A 16,749-nucleotide genomic window follows, 5' to 3' on the forward strand; every position below is an offset into this window, starting at 1 on the left:
TTAAGCCAGTACATGTCCACGCCCGTCTGAAGTTTGCTAGAGAGCATTTGGATGATCCAGAAGAAGATTGGGAGAATGTCATATGGTCAGATGAAATCAAAATATAACTTTTTGGTAAAAACTCAACTCGTCGTGTTTGGAGGACAAAGAATGCTGAGTTGCATCCAAAGAACACATTTACATTTACATTTAAGTCATTTAGCAGACGCTCTTATCCAGAGCGACTTACAAATTGGTGAATTCACCTTCTGACATCCAGTGGAACAGCCACTTTACAATAGTGCATCTAAATCATTAAGGGGGGTGGTGAGAAGGATTACTTATCCTATCCTAGGTATTCCTTGAAGAGGTGGGGTTTCAGGTGTCTCCGTAAGGTGGTGATTGACTCCGCTGTCCTGGCGTCGTGAGGGAGTTTGTTCCACCATTGGGGGGCCAGAGCAGCGAACAGTTTTGACTGGGCTGAGCGGGAACTGTACTTCCTCAATGATAGGGAGGCGAGCAGGCCAGAGGTGGATGAACGCAGTGCCCTTGCTTGGGTGTAGGGCCTGATCAGAGCCTGGAGGTACTGCGGTGCCGTTCCCCTCACAGCTCCGTAGGCAAGCACCATGGTCTTGTAACACCATACCTACTGTGAAGCATGGGGGTGGAAACATCATGCTTTGGGGCTGTTTTTCTGCAAAGGGACCAGGACGACTGATCCGTGTAAAGGAAAGAATGAATGGGGCCATGTATCGTGAGATTTTGAGTGAAAACCTCCTTCCATCAGCAAGGGTATTGAAGATGAAACGTGGCTGGGTCTTTCAGCATGACAATGATCCCAAACACACCGCCCGGGCAAAGAAGGAGTGGCTTCGTAAGAAGCATTTCAAGGTCCTGGAGTGGCCTAGCCAGTCTCCAGATCTCAACCCCATAGAAAATCTTTGGAGGGAGTTGAAAGTCTGTGTTGCCCAGCAACAGCCTTAAAACATCACTGCTCTAGAGGAGATCTGCATGGAGGATTGGGCCAAAATACCAGCAACAGTGTGTGAAGACTTACGGAAAATGTTTGACATCTGTCATTGCCAACAAAGGGTATATGACAAAGTATTGAGATAACTTTTGTAATTGACCAAATAATTTTTTTCCACCATAATTTGCAAATAAATTCATTAAAAATCCTACAATGTGATTTTCTGGATTTTTTTTCTCATTTTGTCTGTCATAGTTGAAGTGTACCTATGATGAAAATTACAGGCCTCATCTTTTTAAGTGAGAGAACTTGCACAATTGGTGGCTGACTAAATTATTTTTTGCCCCACTGTATGTAACTTGGCAATTGAGGTAAACTACTGTATTGTTCTAACAAAACAAATATCTCACATAATAGTTCATTGAAAAAGAACATAAAAGAATCCAAGAGCAGACTCTTTTTGGAGAAGGACAAACGCATTCTAGAAGAGCTGAAGAGCCTGCACTGTGACCCACATCCATTCTGCACAGTTTTGCCGTCAGAGTCAGACTTTAGTAAGTAAACATTATTGATCTGGTAACACTTCAATCAATGGGAAATATTACTTTACTCTTAGGTAAAGTATTTATTTTTAGGACAATCTCGGTAGAAATGATACAAATAGAGGTTCAAGACCCTCAAAAGATATCACAGTAAAATAGGATGTATTGCAAAAGGAAATAGTAAAATGGTAGTGTACTGGGAAAAATGGGTTAGTCTGTGGATATCTGAGGGTTGGAATTATGATTTAGTGTACTGTATATGTGAGCGAAAATAGCTGTAAGTAGCAGTAGAAGACATATTGTTGTCTGTTAGTTTACTCCAATGGGGACGGGTTGGTAGGGTTAAAAATAATAGGGCGATTAGAAATTATGCAAAGTTTAGTTTGATAAAACCTAAAAATCTATCTGCAATACTGAAGCTGATCTTTTATGTTGTCTTTTAAAACACACACTGAGTGTACAAAACATTAAGGACACCTGCTCTGTTCTTAGACTGAACAGGTGAAAGCTAGGATCCCTTAGTGATGTCACTTGTTAAATCCGCTGCAAATCCGTGTACATGAAGGGGTGGAGACAGGTTAATGAAGGATTTTAAAGCCTTGAGACAATTAAGACATAGAGTGTGCATGTGTGCCATTCAGAGGGTTAATGGGAAAAACAAAAGAATGCTTTGAACGGGGTATGGTAGTAGGTGCTGGGCGCACCGTTTTGTGTCAAGAACTGCAATGCTGATGGGTTTTTCACACTCATGAAAAACCGATCCAGCATTGGAGTCAACATGGGCCAGCATCCCTGTAGAATGCACTTAGTTTAGATGTGCTATGCCAGGCCTTGATAAGCACACTGGTGCGGGCAATCATGATGACCGGTAATCAGTGAGAGAGAGGTGGCCAGGGAGCCTCTCGGCCTGCCAGTCTTTTTTAGGTTACCTCTTTAGTTGTAGTTTTTTGGTATATACTGTATGTGTTTTGGTTACCGCTTTGAACAACAAACTATAGTCTGCGTGGGCTTGCCGACCAAGGCGTCAAGACGGAGCTGGTCCTGGACCGGGTTACGGTTGCTATCCCCTGGGGACACATGCATACAAATGCATACTCTCACAAATGCACATATTAAATCAGGCCATTTAGCTAGGCCTAGGACCCCTCGATGTAAGTGTAGCGGAATCAGTAGGCTAGACAGTGGCTTTCGTAACAGAAGGGACACACTCAACTTCTTATGGATCCAGGTAGAGTCAGTGATCCACGAAGTAAACAGCAATATCTTCTGCAACAACTAAGAAGGTGAAGCGTGAGGCTAAATGTCTCTGTTGTTTTGGTATTGCAGCTATCATTTTGTCGCAACATGAAGCGCACACACGCCCATGTACTGATATGTTTACATGACTGTCAAATGGTAAAATCCCCTGTTAGCATGTTCCCACAAACAATTAACCATCCCATCCAGATGACCAGTTGTTATTTTAATAATTTTGTATAATATTGTGTAAAACATTTAACCCCTGTGATTCCATACCTATTCAGCGTTTTGGAAGATTCTCATGCAAGGCCCTCCTGATACACCTTATGAGGATGGAGTCTTTGAGCTGTACTGTCAGTTGGGAGCTGACTACCCCGTCAAACCTCCACATGTGCGCTTTGTCACACCTGTATCCTTCTACACAATGAATACATGAAGACAGTGTCTTTGATATTTTGTGACTGCTTACAGCTGTCACAATATATTTATTAGTATTGCCTATAACTTCTAGATTATCAAAGGTAGTGGAATTTATGTGAAACTCCTGAAAACAGCCTGAAAATATTTACAACGCTTACCCTTGAGCAAAACTACAAATATTTACAACGCTTACCCTTGAGCAAAACTACAAATATTTACAACGCTTACCCTTGAGCAAAACTACAAACATTTACAACGCTTACCCTTGAGCAAAACTACAAATATTTACAACGCTTACCCTTGAGCAAAACTACAAATATTTACAACGCTTACCCTTGAGCAAAACTACAAACATTTACAACGCTTACCCTTGAGCAAAACTACAAATATTTACAACGCTTACCCTTGAGCAAAACTACAAATATTTACAACGCTTACCCTTGAGCAAAACTACAAACATTTACAACGCTTACCCTTGAGCAAAACTACAAATATTTACAACGCTTACCCTTGAGCAAAACTACAAATATTTACAACGCTTACCCTTGAGCAAAACTACAAATATTTACAACGCTTACCCTTGAGCAAAACTACAAACATTTACAACGCTTACCCTTGAGCAAAACTACAAACATTTACAACGCTTACCCTTGAGCAAAACTACAAATATTTACAACGCTTACCCTTGAGCAAAACTACAAATATTTACAACGCTTACCCTTGAGCAAAACTACAAACATTTACAACGCTTACCCTTGAGCAAAACTACAAATATTTACAACGCTTACCCTTGAGCAAAACTACAAATATTTACAACGCTTACCCTTGAGCAAAACTACAAATATTTACAACGCTTACCCTTGAGCAAAACTACAAATATTTACAACGCTTACCCTTGAGCAAAACTACAAATATTTACAACGCTTACCCTTGAGCAAAACTACAAACATTTACAACGCTTACCCTTGAGCAAAACTACAAATATTTACAACGCTTACCCTTGAGCAAAACTACAAACATTTACAACGCTTACCCTTGAGCAAAACTACAAATATTTACAACGCTTACCCTTGAGCAAAACTACAAACATTTACAACGCTTACCCTTGAGCAAAACTACAAACATTTACAACGCTTACCCTTGAGCAAAACTACAAATATTTACAACGCTTACCCTTGAGCAAAACTACAAATATTTACAACGCTTACCCTTGAGCAAAACTACAAACATTTACAACGCTTACCCTTGAGCAAAACTACAAACATTTACAACGCTTACCCTTGAGCAAAACTACAAATATTTACAACGCTTACCCTTGAGCAAAACTACAAATATTTACAACGCTTACCCTTGAGCAAAACTACAAATATTTACAACGCTTACCCTTGAGCAAAACTACAAATATTTACAACGCTTACCCTTGAGCAAAACTACAAATATTTACAACGCTTACCCTTGAGCAAAACTACAAACATTTACAACGCTTACCCTTGAGCAAAACTACAAATATTTACAACGCTTACCCTTGAGCAAAACTACAAATATTTACAACGCTTACCCTTGAGCAAAACTACAAACATTTACAACGCTTACCCTTGAGCAAAACTACAAACATTTACAACGCTTACCCTTGAGCAAAACTACAAATATTTACAACGCTTACCCTTGAGCAAAACTACAAATATTTACAACGCTTACCCTTGAGCAAAACTACAAACATTTACAACGCTTACCCTTGAGCAAAACTACAAACATTTACAACGCTTACCCTTGAGCAAAACTACAATTATTTACAACGCTTACCCTTGAGCAAAACTACAAATATTTACAACGCTTACCCTTGAGCAAAACTACAAACATTTACAACGCTTACCCTTGAGCAAAACTACAAACATTTACAACGCTTACCCTTGAGCAAAACTACAAACATTTACAACGCTTACCCTTGAGCAAAACTACAAATATTTACAACGCTTACCCTTGAGCAAAACTACAAATATTTACAACGCTTACCCTTGAGCAAAACTACAAATATTTACAACGCTTACCCTTGAGCAAAACTACAAACATTTACAACGCTTACCCTTGAGCAAAACTACAAGTATTTACAACGCTTACCCTTGAGCAAAACTACAAATATTTACAACGCTTACCCTTGAGCAAAACTACAAATATTTACAACGCTTACCCTTGAGCAAAACTACAAATATTTACAACGCTTACCCTTGAGCAAAACTACAAATATTTACAACGCTTACCCTTGAGCAAAACTACAAATATTTACAACGCTTACCCTTGAGCAAAACTACAAATATTTACAACGCTTACCCTTGAGCAAAACTACAAATATTTACAACGCTTACCCTTGAGCAAAACTACAAACATTTACAACGCTTACCCTTGAGCAAAACTACAAATATTTACAACGCTTACCCTTGAGCAAAACTACAAATATTTACAACGCTTACCCTTGAGCAAAACTACAAATATTTACAACGCTTACCCTTGAGCAAAACTACAAACATTTACAACGCTTACCCTTGAGCAAAACTACAAATATTTACAACGCTTACCCTTGAGCAAAACTACAAATATTTACAACGCTTACCCTTGAGCAAAACTACAAATATTTACAACGCTTACCCTTGAGCAAAACTACAAACATTTACAACGCTTACCCTTGAGCAAAACTACAAATATTTACAACGCTTACCCTTGAGCAAAACTACAAACATTTACAACGCTTACCCTTGAGCAAAACTACAAATATTTACATGCAAATGCAAGAGGATAAGTTGAGGCATGCTAAAGAGTGGTTAGAGTTAGGGTAAGGTTAAATTGAGGCATGGTAGCGAGTGATTTAAGGTTAGAAAACAAAAACACACCTGGATTTGAAATGCTGCCACTCTCGTCAGATTAGACTAAATTGTAATGTACCACAAATACAGTGCAATCGGAAAGTATTCAGATCCCTTGACTTTTTCCACATTTTGTTACGTTACAGCTGTTTTAAAATGTTTAAACTTAAATATCACGTTTACATAAGTATTCAGACCCTTTACTCAGTACTTTGATGAAGCACATTTGGCAGCGATGACAGCCTCAAGTCTGCTTGGGTATGACACTACAAGCTTGGCACACCTGTATTTGAGGAGTTTCTCCCATTCTTCTCTGCAGGTCATCTCAAGCTCTGTCAGGTTGGATGGGGAGCGTCACTGCACAGCTATTTTCAGGTCTCTCCAGAGATGTTTGATCGGGTTCAAAACCGGACATTCAGAGACTTTTTCCAAATCCGCCTCTGCGTTGTCTTGGCTGTGTGCTAGGGCCACCCTAGTCGGAGGCCCAGAGCGCTCTGGAACAGGTTTTCATCAAGGATCTCTCTGTACTTTGCTACGTTCATCTTTCCCTCGATCCTGACTAGTCTCCCAATCCCTGCCTCTGAAAAACATCCCCGCAGCATGATGTTGCCACCACCATGCTTCACTGTAGGGATGGTATTGGCCAGGTTTCCTCCAGACGTGACACTTGGCATTCAGGCCAAAGAGTTCAGTCTTGGTTTCATCAGACCAGAAAATCTTCTTTCTCATAGTCTGAGAGTCCTTCAGGTGCCTTTTGGCAAACACCAAGTGGGCTGTCATGTGCCTTTTACTGAGGGTGGCTTCCATCTGGCAACTCTACCACAAAGGCCTGATTGGTGGAGTGTTGCAGAGATGGTAGTCCTTCTGGAAGGTTTTCCCATCTCCAAAGAGGAACTCTGGAGCTCTGTCAGAGTGATCATCGGGTTCTTGGCCACCTCACTGACCAAGGCCCTTCTCCCCCGATTGCTCAGTTTGGCTGGGCAGCCAGCTTTAGGAAGAGTCTTGGTGGTTCCAAACTTCTTCCATTTGAGAATGATGGAGGCCACTGTATTCTTGGGGACCTTCAACACTGCAGAAATGTTTTGCTGCCCTTCCCCAGATCTGTGCCTCGGCGCTCTACGGACAATTCCTTTGACCTCATGGCTTGGTTTTTGTTCTGACATGCACTGTCAACTGTGGGACCTTATATAGACAGGTGTGTGCCTTTCCAAATCATGTCCAATCAATTGAATTTACCACAAGTGGACTCCAATCAAGTTAGAAACATCTCAAGGTTGATCAATGGAAACAGGATGCACCTGAGCTCAATTTTGAGTCTCATAGCAAAGTCTGAATTCTTATAAAAAAACAAACATTTTAAAACCTGTTTTCGCTTTGTCATTATGGGGTATTATGTGTAGATTGATGAGGACATATTTTATTTAATCAATTATAATAACGCTGTAACGTAATAAAATGTGGAAAAGGTCAAGGGGTCTGAATACTTTCCGAATGCACTGTATATCACTATTTTTAAGCTCCTGGTGTGAACTCAGGCTGAAATATCCTGGTTTTTTTATGCTTTCATATGAAGTGTTATATAAAATCCTTAATGTGGACGAAGGTGTACCACTGCAACATAAACAGTGTGGGTCGTATCTGCCACAACATATTTGACCGCAGCTACAACGCTCACATAACCATGAGAGAGATCTTGGATGCTGTATATGGACTGCTCATTGTCCCTGAACCTGATGATCCACTGGACAGGTTGGCTTGCAACAATTAGTTTTTATACTCTTTACAAGAGTAGTTCTAACTTTTTTGATGTGATTTTCAAGTCCATTTGAGTTTCTAAATGGTATACTCTGGCTCTGTACTTCAGCATTTTGGATTTTTGAGATCAAATGTTTCATATGAGACGAGAGTATAGAATGTCCCTTTTTATTTAAGGGTATATTCATACATATCTGTTTTACCATTTAGAAATGAAAGCATGAATGAATCGTGAATATTGAGATGCAGAAATATCAAATGTTATTAGTCACATGCGCCGAATACAACAGGTGTAGTAGACCTTACAGTGAAATGCTTACTTACGAGCCCCTAACCAAATCAAAATCAAATCAAATCAAATTTTATTTGTCACATACACATGGTTAGCAGATGTTAATGCGAGTGTAGCGAAATGCTTGTGCTTCTAGTTCCGACAATGCAGTAATAACCAACAAGTAATCTAACTAACAATTCCTAAACTACTGTCTTATACACAGTGTAAGGGGATAAAGAATATGTACATAAAGATATATGAATGAGTGATGGTACAGAGCGGCATAGGCAAGATACAGTAGATGGTATCGAGTACAATATATACATATGAGATGAGTATGTAAACAAAGTGGCATAGTTAAAGTGGCTAGTGATACATGTATTACATAAAGATGCAGTAGATGATATAGAGTACAGTATATACGTATACATATGAGATGAATAATGTAGGCTATGTAAACATTATATTAGGTAGCATTGTTTAAAGTGGCTAGTGATATATTTTACATCAATTCCCATTATTAAAGTGGCTGGAGTTGAGTCAGTGTGTTGGCAGCAGCCACTCAATGTTAGTGGTGGCTGTTTAACAGTCTGATGGCCTTGAGATGGAAGCTGTTTTTCAGTCTCTCGGTCCCAGCTTGATGCACCTGTACTGACCTCGCCTTCAGGATGACAGCGGGGTGAACAGGCAGTGGCTCGGGTGGTTGTTGTCCTTGATGATCTTTATGGCCTTCCTGTGACATTGGGTGGTGTAGGTGTCCTGGAGGGCAGGTAGTTTGCCCCCGGTGATGCGTTGTGCAGACCTCACTACCCTCTGGAGAGCCTTACGGTTGTGGGCGGAGCAGTTGCCGTACCAGGCGGTGATACAGCCCGACAGGATGCTCTCGATTGTGCATCTGTAGAATTTTGTGAGTGCTTTTGGTGACAAGCCGAATTTCTTCAGCCTCCTGAGGTTGAAGAGGCGCTGCTGCGCCTTCTTCACGATGCTGTCTGTGTGGGTGGACTAATTCAGTTTGTCTGTGATGTGTACGCCGAGGAACTTAAAACTTACTACCCTCTCCACTACTGTTCCATCGATGTGGATAGGGGGGTGTTCCCTCTGCTGTTTCCTGAAGTCCACAATCATCTCCTTAGTTTTGTTGACGTTGAGTGTGAGCTTGTTTTCCTGACACCACACTCCGAGGGCCCTCACCTCCTCCCTGTAGGCCGTCTCGTCGTTGTTGGTAATCAAGCCTACCACTGTTGTGTCGTCCGCAAACTTGATGATCGAGTTGGAGGCGTGCGTGGCCACGCAGTCGTGGGTGAACAGGGAGTACAGGAGAGGGCTCAGAACGCACTCTTGTGGGGCCCCAGTGTTGAGGATCAGCGGGGTGGAGATGTTGTTGCCTACCCTCACCACCTGGGGGCGGCCCGTCAGGAAGTCCAGTACCCAGTTGCACAGGGCGGGGTCGAGACCCAGGGTCTCGAGCTTGATGACGAGCTTGGAGGGTACTATGGTGTTAAATGCCGAGCTGTAGTCGATGAACAGATGGATTAGGGCAGTGTGCAGGGTGGTTGAGATTGCATTGTCTGTGGACCTATTTGGGCGGTAAGCAAGTTGGAGTGGGTTTAGGGTGTCAGGTAGGGTGGAGGTGATATGGTCCTTGACTAGTCTCTCAAAGCACTTAATGATGATGGAACAATGCAGTTTAAAAATTTAATTAAAAAAAAAAGTTTAATAGAATTTTTTTTAAATACGGATAAGAATAAGAAATACAAGTAACAAGTAATTAAAGAGAAGCAATAAAATAACAATAGCGAGACAATATACAAGGAGGTACTGGTACAGAGTCGATGTGCGGTGGCACTGGTTAGTTGATGTAATATGTACATGTAGGTAGAGTTATTAAAGTGACTATGCATAGATGATAACAACAGAGAGTAGTGGGGTTGTAAAAGGGGGCGGGGGCAATGTAATTAGTCTGGGTAGCCATTTGATTAGGTGTTCAGGAGTCTTATGGCTTGTGGGGTAAAAGATGTTTAGAAGCCTCTTGAAGTACAGGATCCAGTTGCAGAGGGAGGTGTTTAGTCTCAGGGTCCTTAGCTTATTGATGAGCTTTGAGGGCACTATGATCTTGAACGCTGAGCTGTAGTCAATGAATAGCATTCTCACATAGGTGTTGCTTTTGTTCAGGTGGGAAAGGGCAGTGTGGGGTGCAATAGAGATTGCATCATCTGTGGATCTGTTGGGGTGGTATGCAAATTGTACTGGGTCTATGGTTTCTGGGATAATGGTGTTAATGTGAGCCATGACCAGCCTTTCGCAGACGTGAGTGCTACGGGTAGGTAGTCTTTTAGGCAGGTTACCTTAGTGTTCTTGGGCACAGGTACTATGGTGGTGGTCTGCATGTTGGTATTGCAGACTCGGACAGGGAGAGGTTGAAAATGTCAGTGAAGACACTTGTCCATAATTTGCAAACAAATTCATTAAAAATCCTACAATGTGATTTTCTGAATTTTTTTCCCTCATTTTGTCTGTCATAGTTGAAGTGTACCTATGATGAAAATTACAGACCTCTCTCGTCTTTTTAAGTGGGAGAACTTGCACAATTGGTGGCTGACTAAATACTTTTTTGGCCCCACTGTACATAAATTGCATTCATTTCAAAATGGTAAAACAGAATAAAACAAATTAAACATTTGATCTCAAATGTAAATGCTGGAGTATAGAACCTAATTAAAAGTTTTAGCTTCACTGTCCAAATAAATACGGAGGGCAGTGTATTATATTGAATATGTTGAATTCATGCCTACATTAATATTATTTGAATAAAAATGTATTTTAAAAGTATTTTGGCAGAGGAATACCTGACCAGCAGAGAAAAGTATGAAGAAGAAGCCAAGAAGAACACAGAGGAAGTTGCAGGCCAATCAATGGATGACATGGAGAAGGTGAATGCACTTATTTATTTGTCTGTAAAGGACTGGGGCAGTCCCACTCCTTGTTGGTGTATATTGAGCAGATAGGACAGTGGAGAGAAGACAGTATATGAAGGAGAGAGGTGTGAGTCAGAAGGGCACTGGATCAGTTTTGAACCCATGGCGACTCTGGTATACTGTATGTGTATAGCTTTTTACATTTACATTTACATTTAAGTCATTTAGCAGACGCTCTTATCCAGAGCGACTTACAAATTGGAATTTTTAAAAGCTATATATTTTTTCATATGATATGCTCTGTTAATTATGAACCACATTAAGAACCACATCATTGAGACTACATTTCTGGTGAAGAAAACAAAAATACTCAAGAATGTGCTGGGGGTGGAAGTGGCCAGTGTGATATTTCATTGACACATTGGTGCATATGGACTTCAAATTTTAAAAGTAGAATCAATTTGATGAAAGTGGTGGTGAATTAAATGGCAGTGTTTTATTTAATTTCAATACTGCATTTCTCAAACCAGTTGTCAATTAATCAATTCATTATTCTATGTAATTGCTTTCATTTAATTATAATTTTTGTAACCATCCCTCGTGGAATTTACTTGTGCAGGTTTGTCACATTCTATATTTGTCAATTCAGGTTTAGATAATAATTTCTTTCTTAATTTACAGAAATTGGTGGGTGAAGAGTTGACTGAGAAGTTTATTCCTCCACATCTGATTTGTCCACTAACCAAAAAGATGTTTGTTGATCCAGTGATGACCAAATATGGAACAATCTATGAGCGAAAAGCGATTGATAATCATATAAAAACGTAAGTTTGTTACAGCTGGATTATGAATATAGATTTGTATTGTGAATTAAATATGAATCTCGAAGCAGTTTCCTTATTATCTGTCTGGTCAGTCAGGGTGTTATGATACACTATCCACGTCATAATGATTGACTTGACCATACTCAAAGGGTTATTCTGTGTCTTAGATCATTTTTCCATACGCACAGAAATATAATTTCTCTCAGATTTTGTGCAGAAATTTGTTTTCATCAATGTTAGTGAGCATTTCTCATTTGCTAAGACAATCCATCCACCTGATAGGTGTGGCATATCAAGAAGCTGATTAAACAGCATGAGTATTACACAGGTGCGCCTTGTGATGGGGACAATAAAAGGCCACTCTAAAATGTGCAGTTTTGTCACACAACACAATGCCACAGATGACTCAAGTTTTGAGGGAGCGTGCAATTGGCATGCTGACTGCAAGAATGTTAATTTCTCTGCCATAAGCCGCCTCCAATGTTGTTTTAGAGAATTTGGCAGTATGTCCAATCGGCCTCACAACCACAGACCACATGTATGGCGTTGTGTGGGCTGCTGATGTTAAAGTTGTGACATAGTACCCCATGGTGGGGTTATGGTATAGGCAAGCATAAGCTATGGACAACGAACACAATTGCATTTTATCAATGGCAATTTGAATGCACAGAGACAATGTGACGAGGTCCTGAGGCCCATTGTTGTGCCATTCAACCAATGCCATCACCTCATGTTTCAGTATGATAATGGACTGACCAATGTCGCAAGGATCTGTACACAATTCCTGAAGCTGAAAATGTCCAAGTTCTTCCATGGCCTGCATACTCACTAGACATGTCACCCATTGAGCATGTTTGCGATGCTCTGGATCAACATGTATAACAGTGTGTTCCCTGTTGATGCCAATATCCAGCAACTTCACAGAGTCATTGAAGAGGAGTGGGACAACATTCCACTGGCCACAATCAACAGCCTGATCAACTCTATGCGAAGGAGATGTGTCATGCTTATATTTTTGTTCAGCATTGCATCATTAGTAATTCTCTAAATTTAAGTTTGAATTAAAATTATTCACACACTTTTCCCCTTTTACAGGTACAGGATAGCGACTGATCCAAAAACAAAAAGATTCCTGAGAAGAACTGACTGCAAGCCACACCCAGACATGAAGAAAATGGCAAAGGACTATCGCGAACAGCAGATTCTGGAAAATAGTGATTAAAACACAATATTATAGCCAAATGTGTGTTCAAATAATGTTAATGATGGCGATGAAAGTGGTACCCATTGGGTTATTGAAGTATGATAAAATGTAAATGTTATTCATTGATTTCTGTACTGACATTTTCTAGAGGGCTTTTATGTTCTGAGGGGTTGAATCTACACACTTTATGTGTAGCTAATATGAGACAATCAGTGGTCATTTCCTGTTACTCTGTTATAATTTTTTTATGTACATTTTTTTTGTCACAGTTTCCCAGGAGATTCCCAATGTCTTGATAGAGTGATGTGGGTTACTTTTAAATGCTGTTAAGGAAATTCAATGTGTGAGATTAGTCGAAGGCCCACAATGATGGTGGTGTTTTCTTTTCAGGAGTTTACTCTAATGAAACTTAACACAATGATTTAAATAATTATTTGATATAAATTAACACAAGATAATAATTTTTAATGGTTATTATCCTATTATTGAAGTATTTCTGATTGTTCAGTTATCAAATATTCACAATATGCCCTGTCAGTTGAAGTTGTATGTCAACCTTGCCACTCGGTACCTTGACTAAGACTGACACAGTTGTTGGTTTAGTGCAGCGGCTCTCAACCTTTTTTGGTGACTGAACCCCAATCACATTGTGCTCTGCCAAAGTAACCCCCCCCCCCCCCTTTTTTTTTTTGTTCTGCCACTTGGTGGCGCTGTGTGGCAACTATATCACTTCATGGCCATTTACCAGAGTTCTCTGTTAACACGTGAGACAATCAGTTGTGGGAAAAGTACCCAATTGTCACGCTTGAGTTAAAGTATAGATACCTTAATAGAAAGTTACTCAAGTAAAAGTCACCAATAAAATACTACTTGAGTAAAAGTCTAACAATATTTGGTTTAAAATATACTTAAATATCAAAAGTAAATGTAATTGCTAAAATACACTTAAGTATCAAAAGTAAAAGTATAAATCATTTCAAATTCCATATATTAAGCAAAGCAGTCGGCACCATTTTCTTGTTTTTAAAGTGTACTGATAGCCAGGGGCACACTCAGACATTATTTACAAAAGATGCATTTGTGTTTAGTGAGTCCGCCAGACCATAGGCGGTAGTGTTCTCTTGATAAGTGTGTGAATTTCACAATTTCCTGTCCTGCTAAGCATTCAAAATGTAAAGAGTACTTTGGGTTGTCAGGGAAAATGTATGGAGTAAAAAAGTACAATATTTTCTTTAGGAATGTAGTGAATTAAAAGTTGCCAAATATCAATAGTAAAGTACAGATACCACAAAAAACTACTTTAAAGTGTTTTTAGTACTTTACACCACTGGAGACAATCAATCACTCCTTGTTGTGGAGAAGTGTAAATAAAACTATAATGCAACTGAAGAGATCGTTATAGAAATGACAAGTTCTTATCTTTGGTGTTATCTTTGGTGAAAAGATAGGCCTATATACATTTTATCACGGTCAGTTTTACATTTGTGTGTGTGTTCCTAATCTTAGACAAGTGTTGAGGCCCGTGCACATGCTCTCACAAAAATTTGATGAGGTGTTGAAAAACAGTTCACACCAGGATGGGTTCATTTAGAATTCACAATGATGAAATCTCTACTGGATGAAGACATTCAATGATATGCTGTTAATGAAGACATTCAATTATATACTGTTACTGAAGACATTCAATTATATACTGTTACTGAAGACATTAAATTATATACTGTTAATGAAGACATTAAATTATATACTGTTAATGAAGACATTCAATTATATACTGTTAATTAAGACATTAAATTATATACTGTTAATGAAGATATGAAATTATATACTGTTAATGAAGACATTCAATGATATACTGTTAATGAAGACATTCAATTATATGCTGTTAATGAAGATATGAAATTATATACTGTTAATGAAGATATTCAATGATATGCTGTTAATGAAGATATGAAATTATATACTGTTAATGAAGACATGAAGTGATATACTGTTAATGAAGACATTCAATTATATGCTGTTAATGAAGATATGAAATTATATACTGTTAATGAAGATATTCAATGATATGCTGTTAATGAAGATATGAAATTATATACTGTTAATGAAGACATGAAGTGATATACTCTGAGTAACGGTGATTTAGTGGGAGACCTTAAAGTGAGAGATGGCTCTCTGAATGATCATAGAAAAGCATCACATTTTGGGGACAATTCCAGCACCTATCCAGATCGAACTCTGAATGTTTTATGTTTCTGGGGGGAAGAGCAGTAGAACCTTGGCTATAGATGAGAGGTCAAATACCAGGTGGTACTTCTCTGGTAAAGACCAAGTATTTGATGTGGGGTGTATCAGTGTGTGTGTGGTCAGTAATGGAGAGACTGAATGACCGTTACAGTCTGGTGGTGGTCACGATTGATAACAGCTGCTGCTGTGGCTGTGCCACACAGAAACACTGTCTGAACAGCCACTATATACTTCTATACCCTATACTTAAATGCAGAAGACACATTTCAGTTGAATACATTGTTGGACAACTGGCTAGGTTTCCCCCTTTCCCCTATATACCCTACACCCAGGGATTGATTGGGGATTGTGTTTTATGTGTGCCTGTTATTTAGAGCTTTTCCTGTGATGATTCTATCACCATGGTTATAGTGGGTTAACCAGGAACTCAGTGTACACATGAACAAGCTACCCTGAGAGGACAGTGGGTCTAACATACTAAACAGGAACTCATTTAGCAGGTAGAGATATTGGTGTGCAAAAGAGCAGAAAAGTAAATAAATAAAAACTGTGGGGATGAGGTAGGTGAAAATGGGTGGGCTATTTACAATAGATTATGTTGTATTACTAAAAAGGAACTGCCCACTGGAACTTTGGTTTCTCCACTAAACTCGACTCAACACAGAGCCAATATTACAGTCTGTCAGATCCTGATAACAGACGTCAATGAGCTTGGGATCAACTGAAATGAAGCTGTTGCATGGAGTACAGAGTCTGCAGGACCGTGTGAATGACTTCTCTTTCATCCACGGATCATTTTCATTCTCCATGCGTCATGGTTAGGTGCGCACACATCCAAACTACTAGTTTTTCCATTGCTTTCAATGAACATAAAGTGTAAATCAACAGTCATTAAACTTCTCAAAGGGCAGTAACGATGAGGTCATGCATGTTCTCTAGTGAGCCCTAATTGTTTTGACCCGTCCTTGGCTCTGGGTTTTGTTCATGAGGGCATGCAATGGAAAAGGTTTAAAAACATTTTGCAATAAAAAACAAAAATGAAAGTTCTTTATTGGAAGAGTCCTGGTAGTATCTCCTTGTTTCATTCCATTTGCAGCCTAATGACCATGACTGTGATTATGAGTGGGAGGATCTTGGCAGCGAAGCGGTGGTGGTGGAGTAGCCCCTTGGCCCCCTGTCCTTAACCAGTAGAAAGAGATAGAGGGGAGTGCTGGGTAAGCTGTTGCCGTGTAAACACAGGCCCAGAAAAGGCAGTGGAATGTCTCAGTGGTGGGAGTTGGAGGAAGGTTCAGGGAGAGGCCAAGGCAGGTGGTATACATCAGCAACGAGCTGACGTCTCCCCACTAACTTATCCAAACAAGAGACAGGCGCTAGCGATGCTGGGGAAGGGAAAGAGGAGGAGCGGGGGATAGATAGACAAGGGCCAGTATCAGGGGCAGTCATTCTTCTTCCTGGCTCTGCTTTGCTCTGGTCTGTCCTCTATCCCAGAGGGAAAAAACAAGCGTTAGTGCATGAGACGAGA

The 16,749-nt window shown here is 39.8% G+C and overlaps 1 protein-coding gene across 6 annotated transcripts in view; it reads left to right on the plus strand.

Moving 5' to 3' along the window:
• LOC135555798 (uncharacterized) overlaps positions 1-15,097 on the plus strand; it is a 67,174-nt gene extending 52,077 nt beyond the window's left edge. For 4 of the 6 annotated variants that reach the window (XM_064988536.1, XM_064988547.1, XM_064988573.1 and 1 more), the window contains 6 exons: positions 1,367-1,503; positions 3,015-3,139; positions 7,612-7,757; positions 10,865-10,967; positions 11,634-11,776; positions 12,872-15,097. In XM_064988536.1, coding sequence (XP_064844608.1) covers positions 1,367-1,503; positions 3,015-3,139; positions 7,612-7,757; positions 10,865-10,967; positions 11,634-11,776; positions 12,872-12,998 — 781 coding nt within the window. In that variant the 3' untranslated portion in view covers positions 12,999-15,097. The other 2 variants (XM_064988556.1, XM_064988563.1) reach the window with 2 other exon arrangements.
• The last annotated feature ends 1,652 nt before the right edge of the window (positions 15,098-16,749 follow it).

Source organism: Oncorhynchus masou, chromosome 2 (genome assembly GCF_036934945.1).
Source record: "Oncorhynchus masou masou isolate Uvic2021 chromosome 2, UVic_Omas_1.1, whole genome shotgun sequence".
Classification (NCBI taxonomy): domain Eukaryota; kingdom Metazoa; phylum Chordata; class Actinopteri; order Salmoniformes; family Salmonidae; genus Oncorhynchus; species Oncorhynchus masou.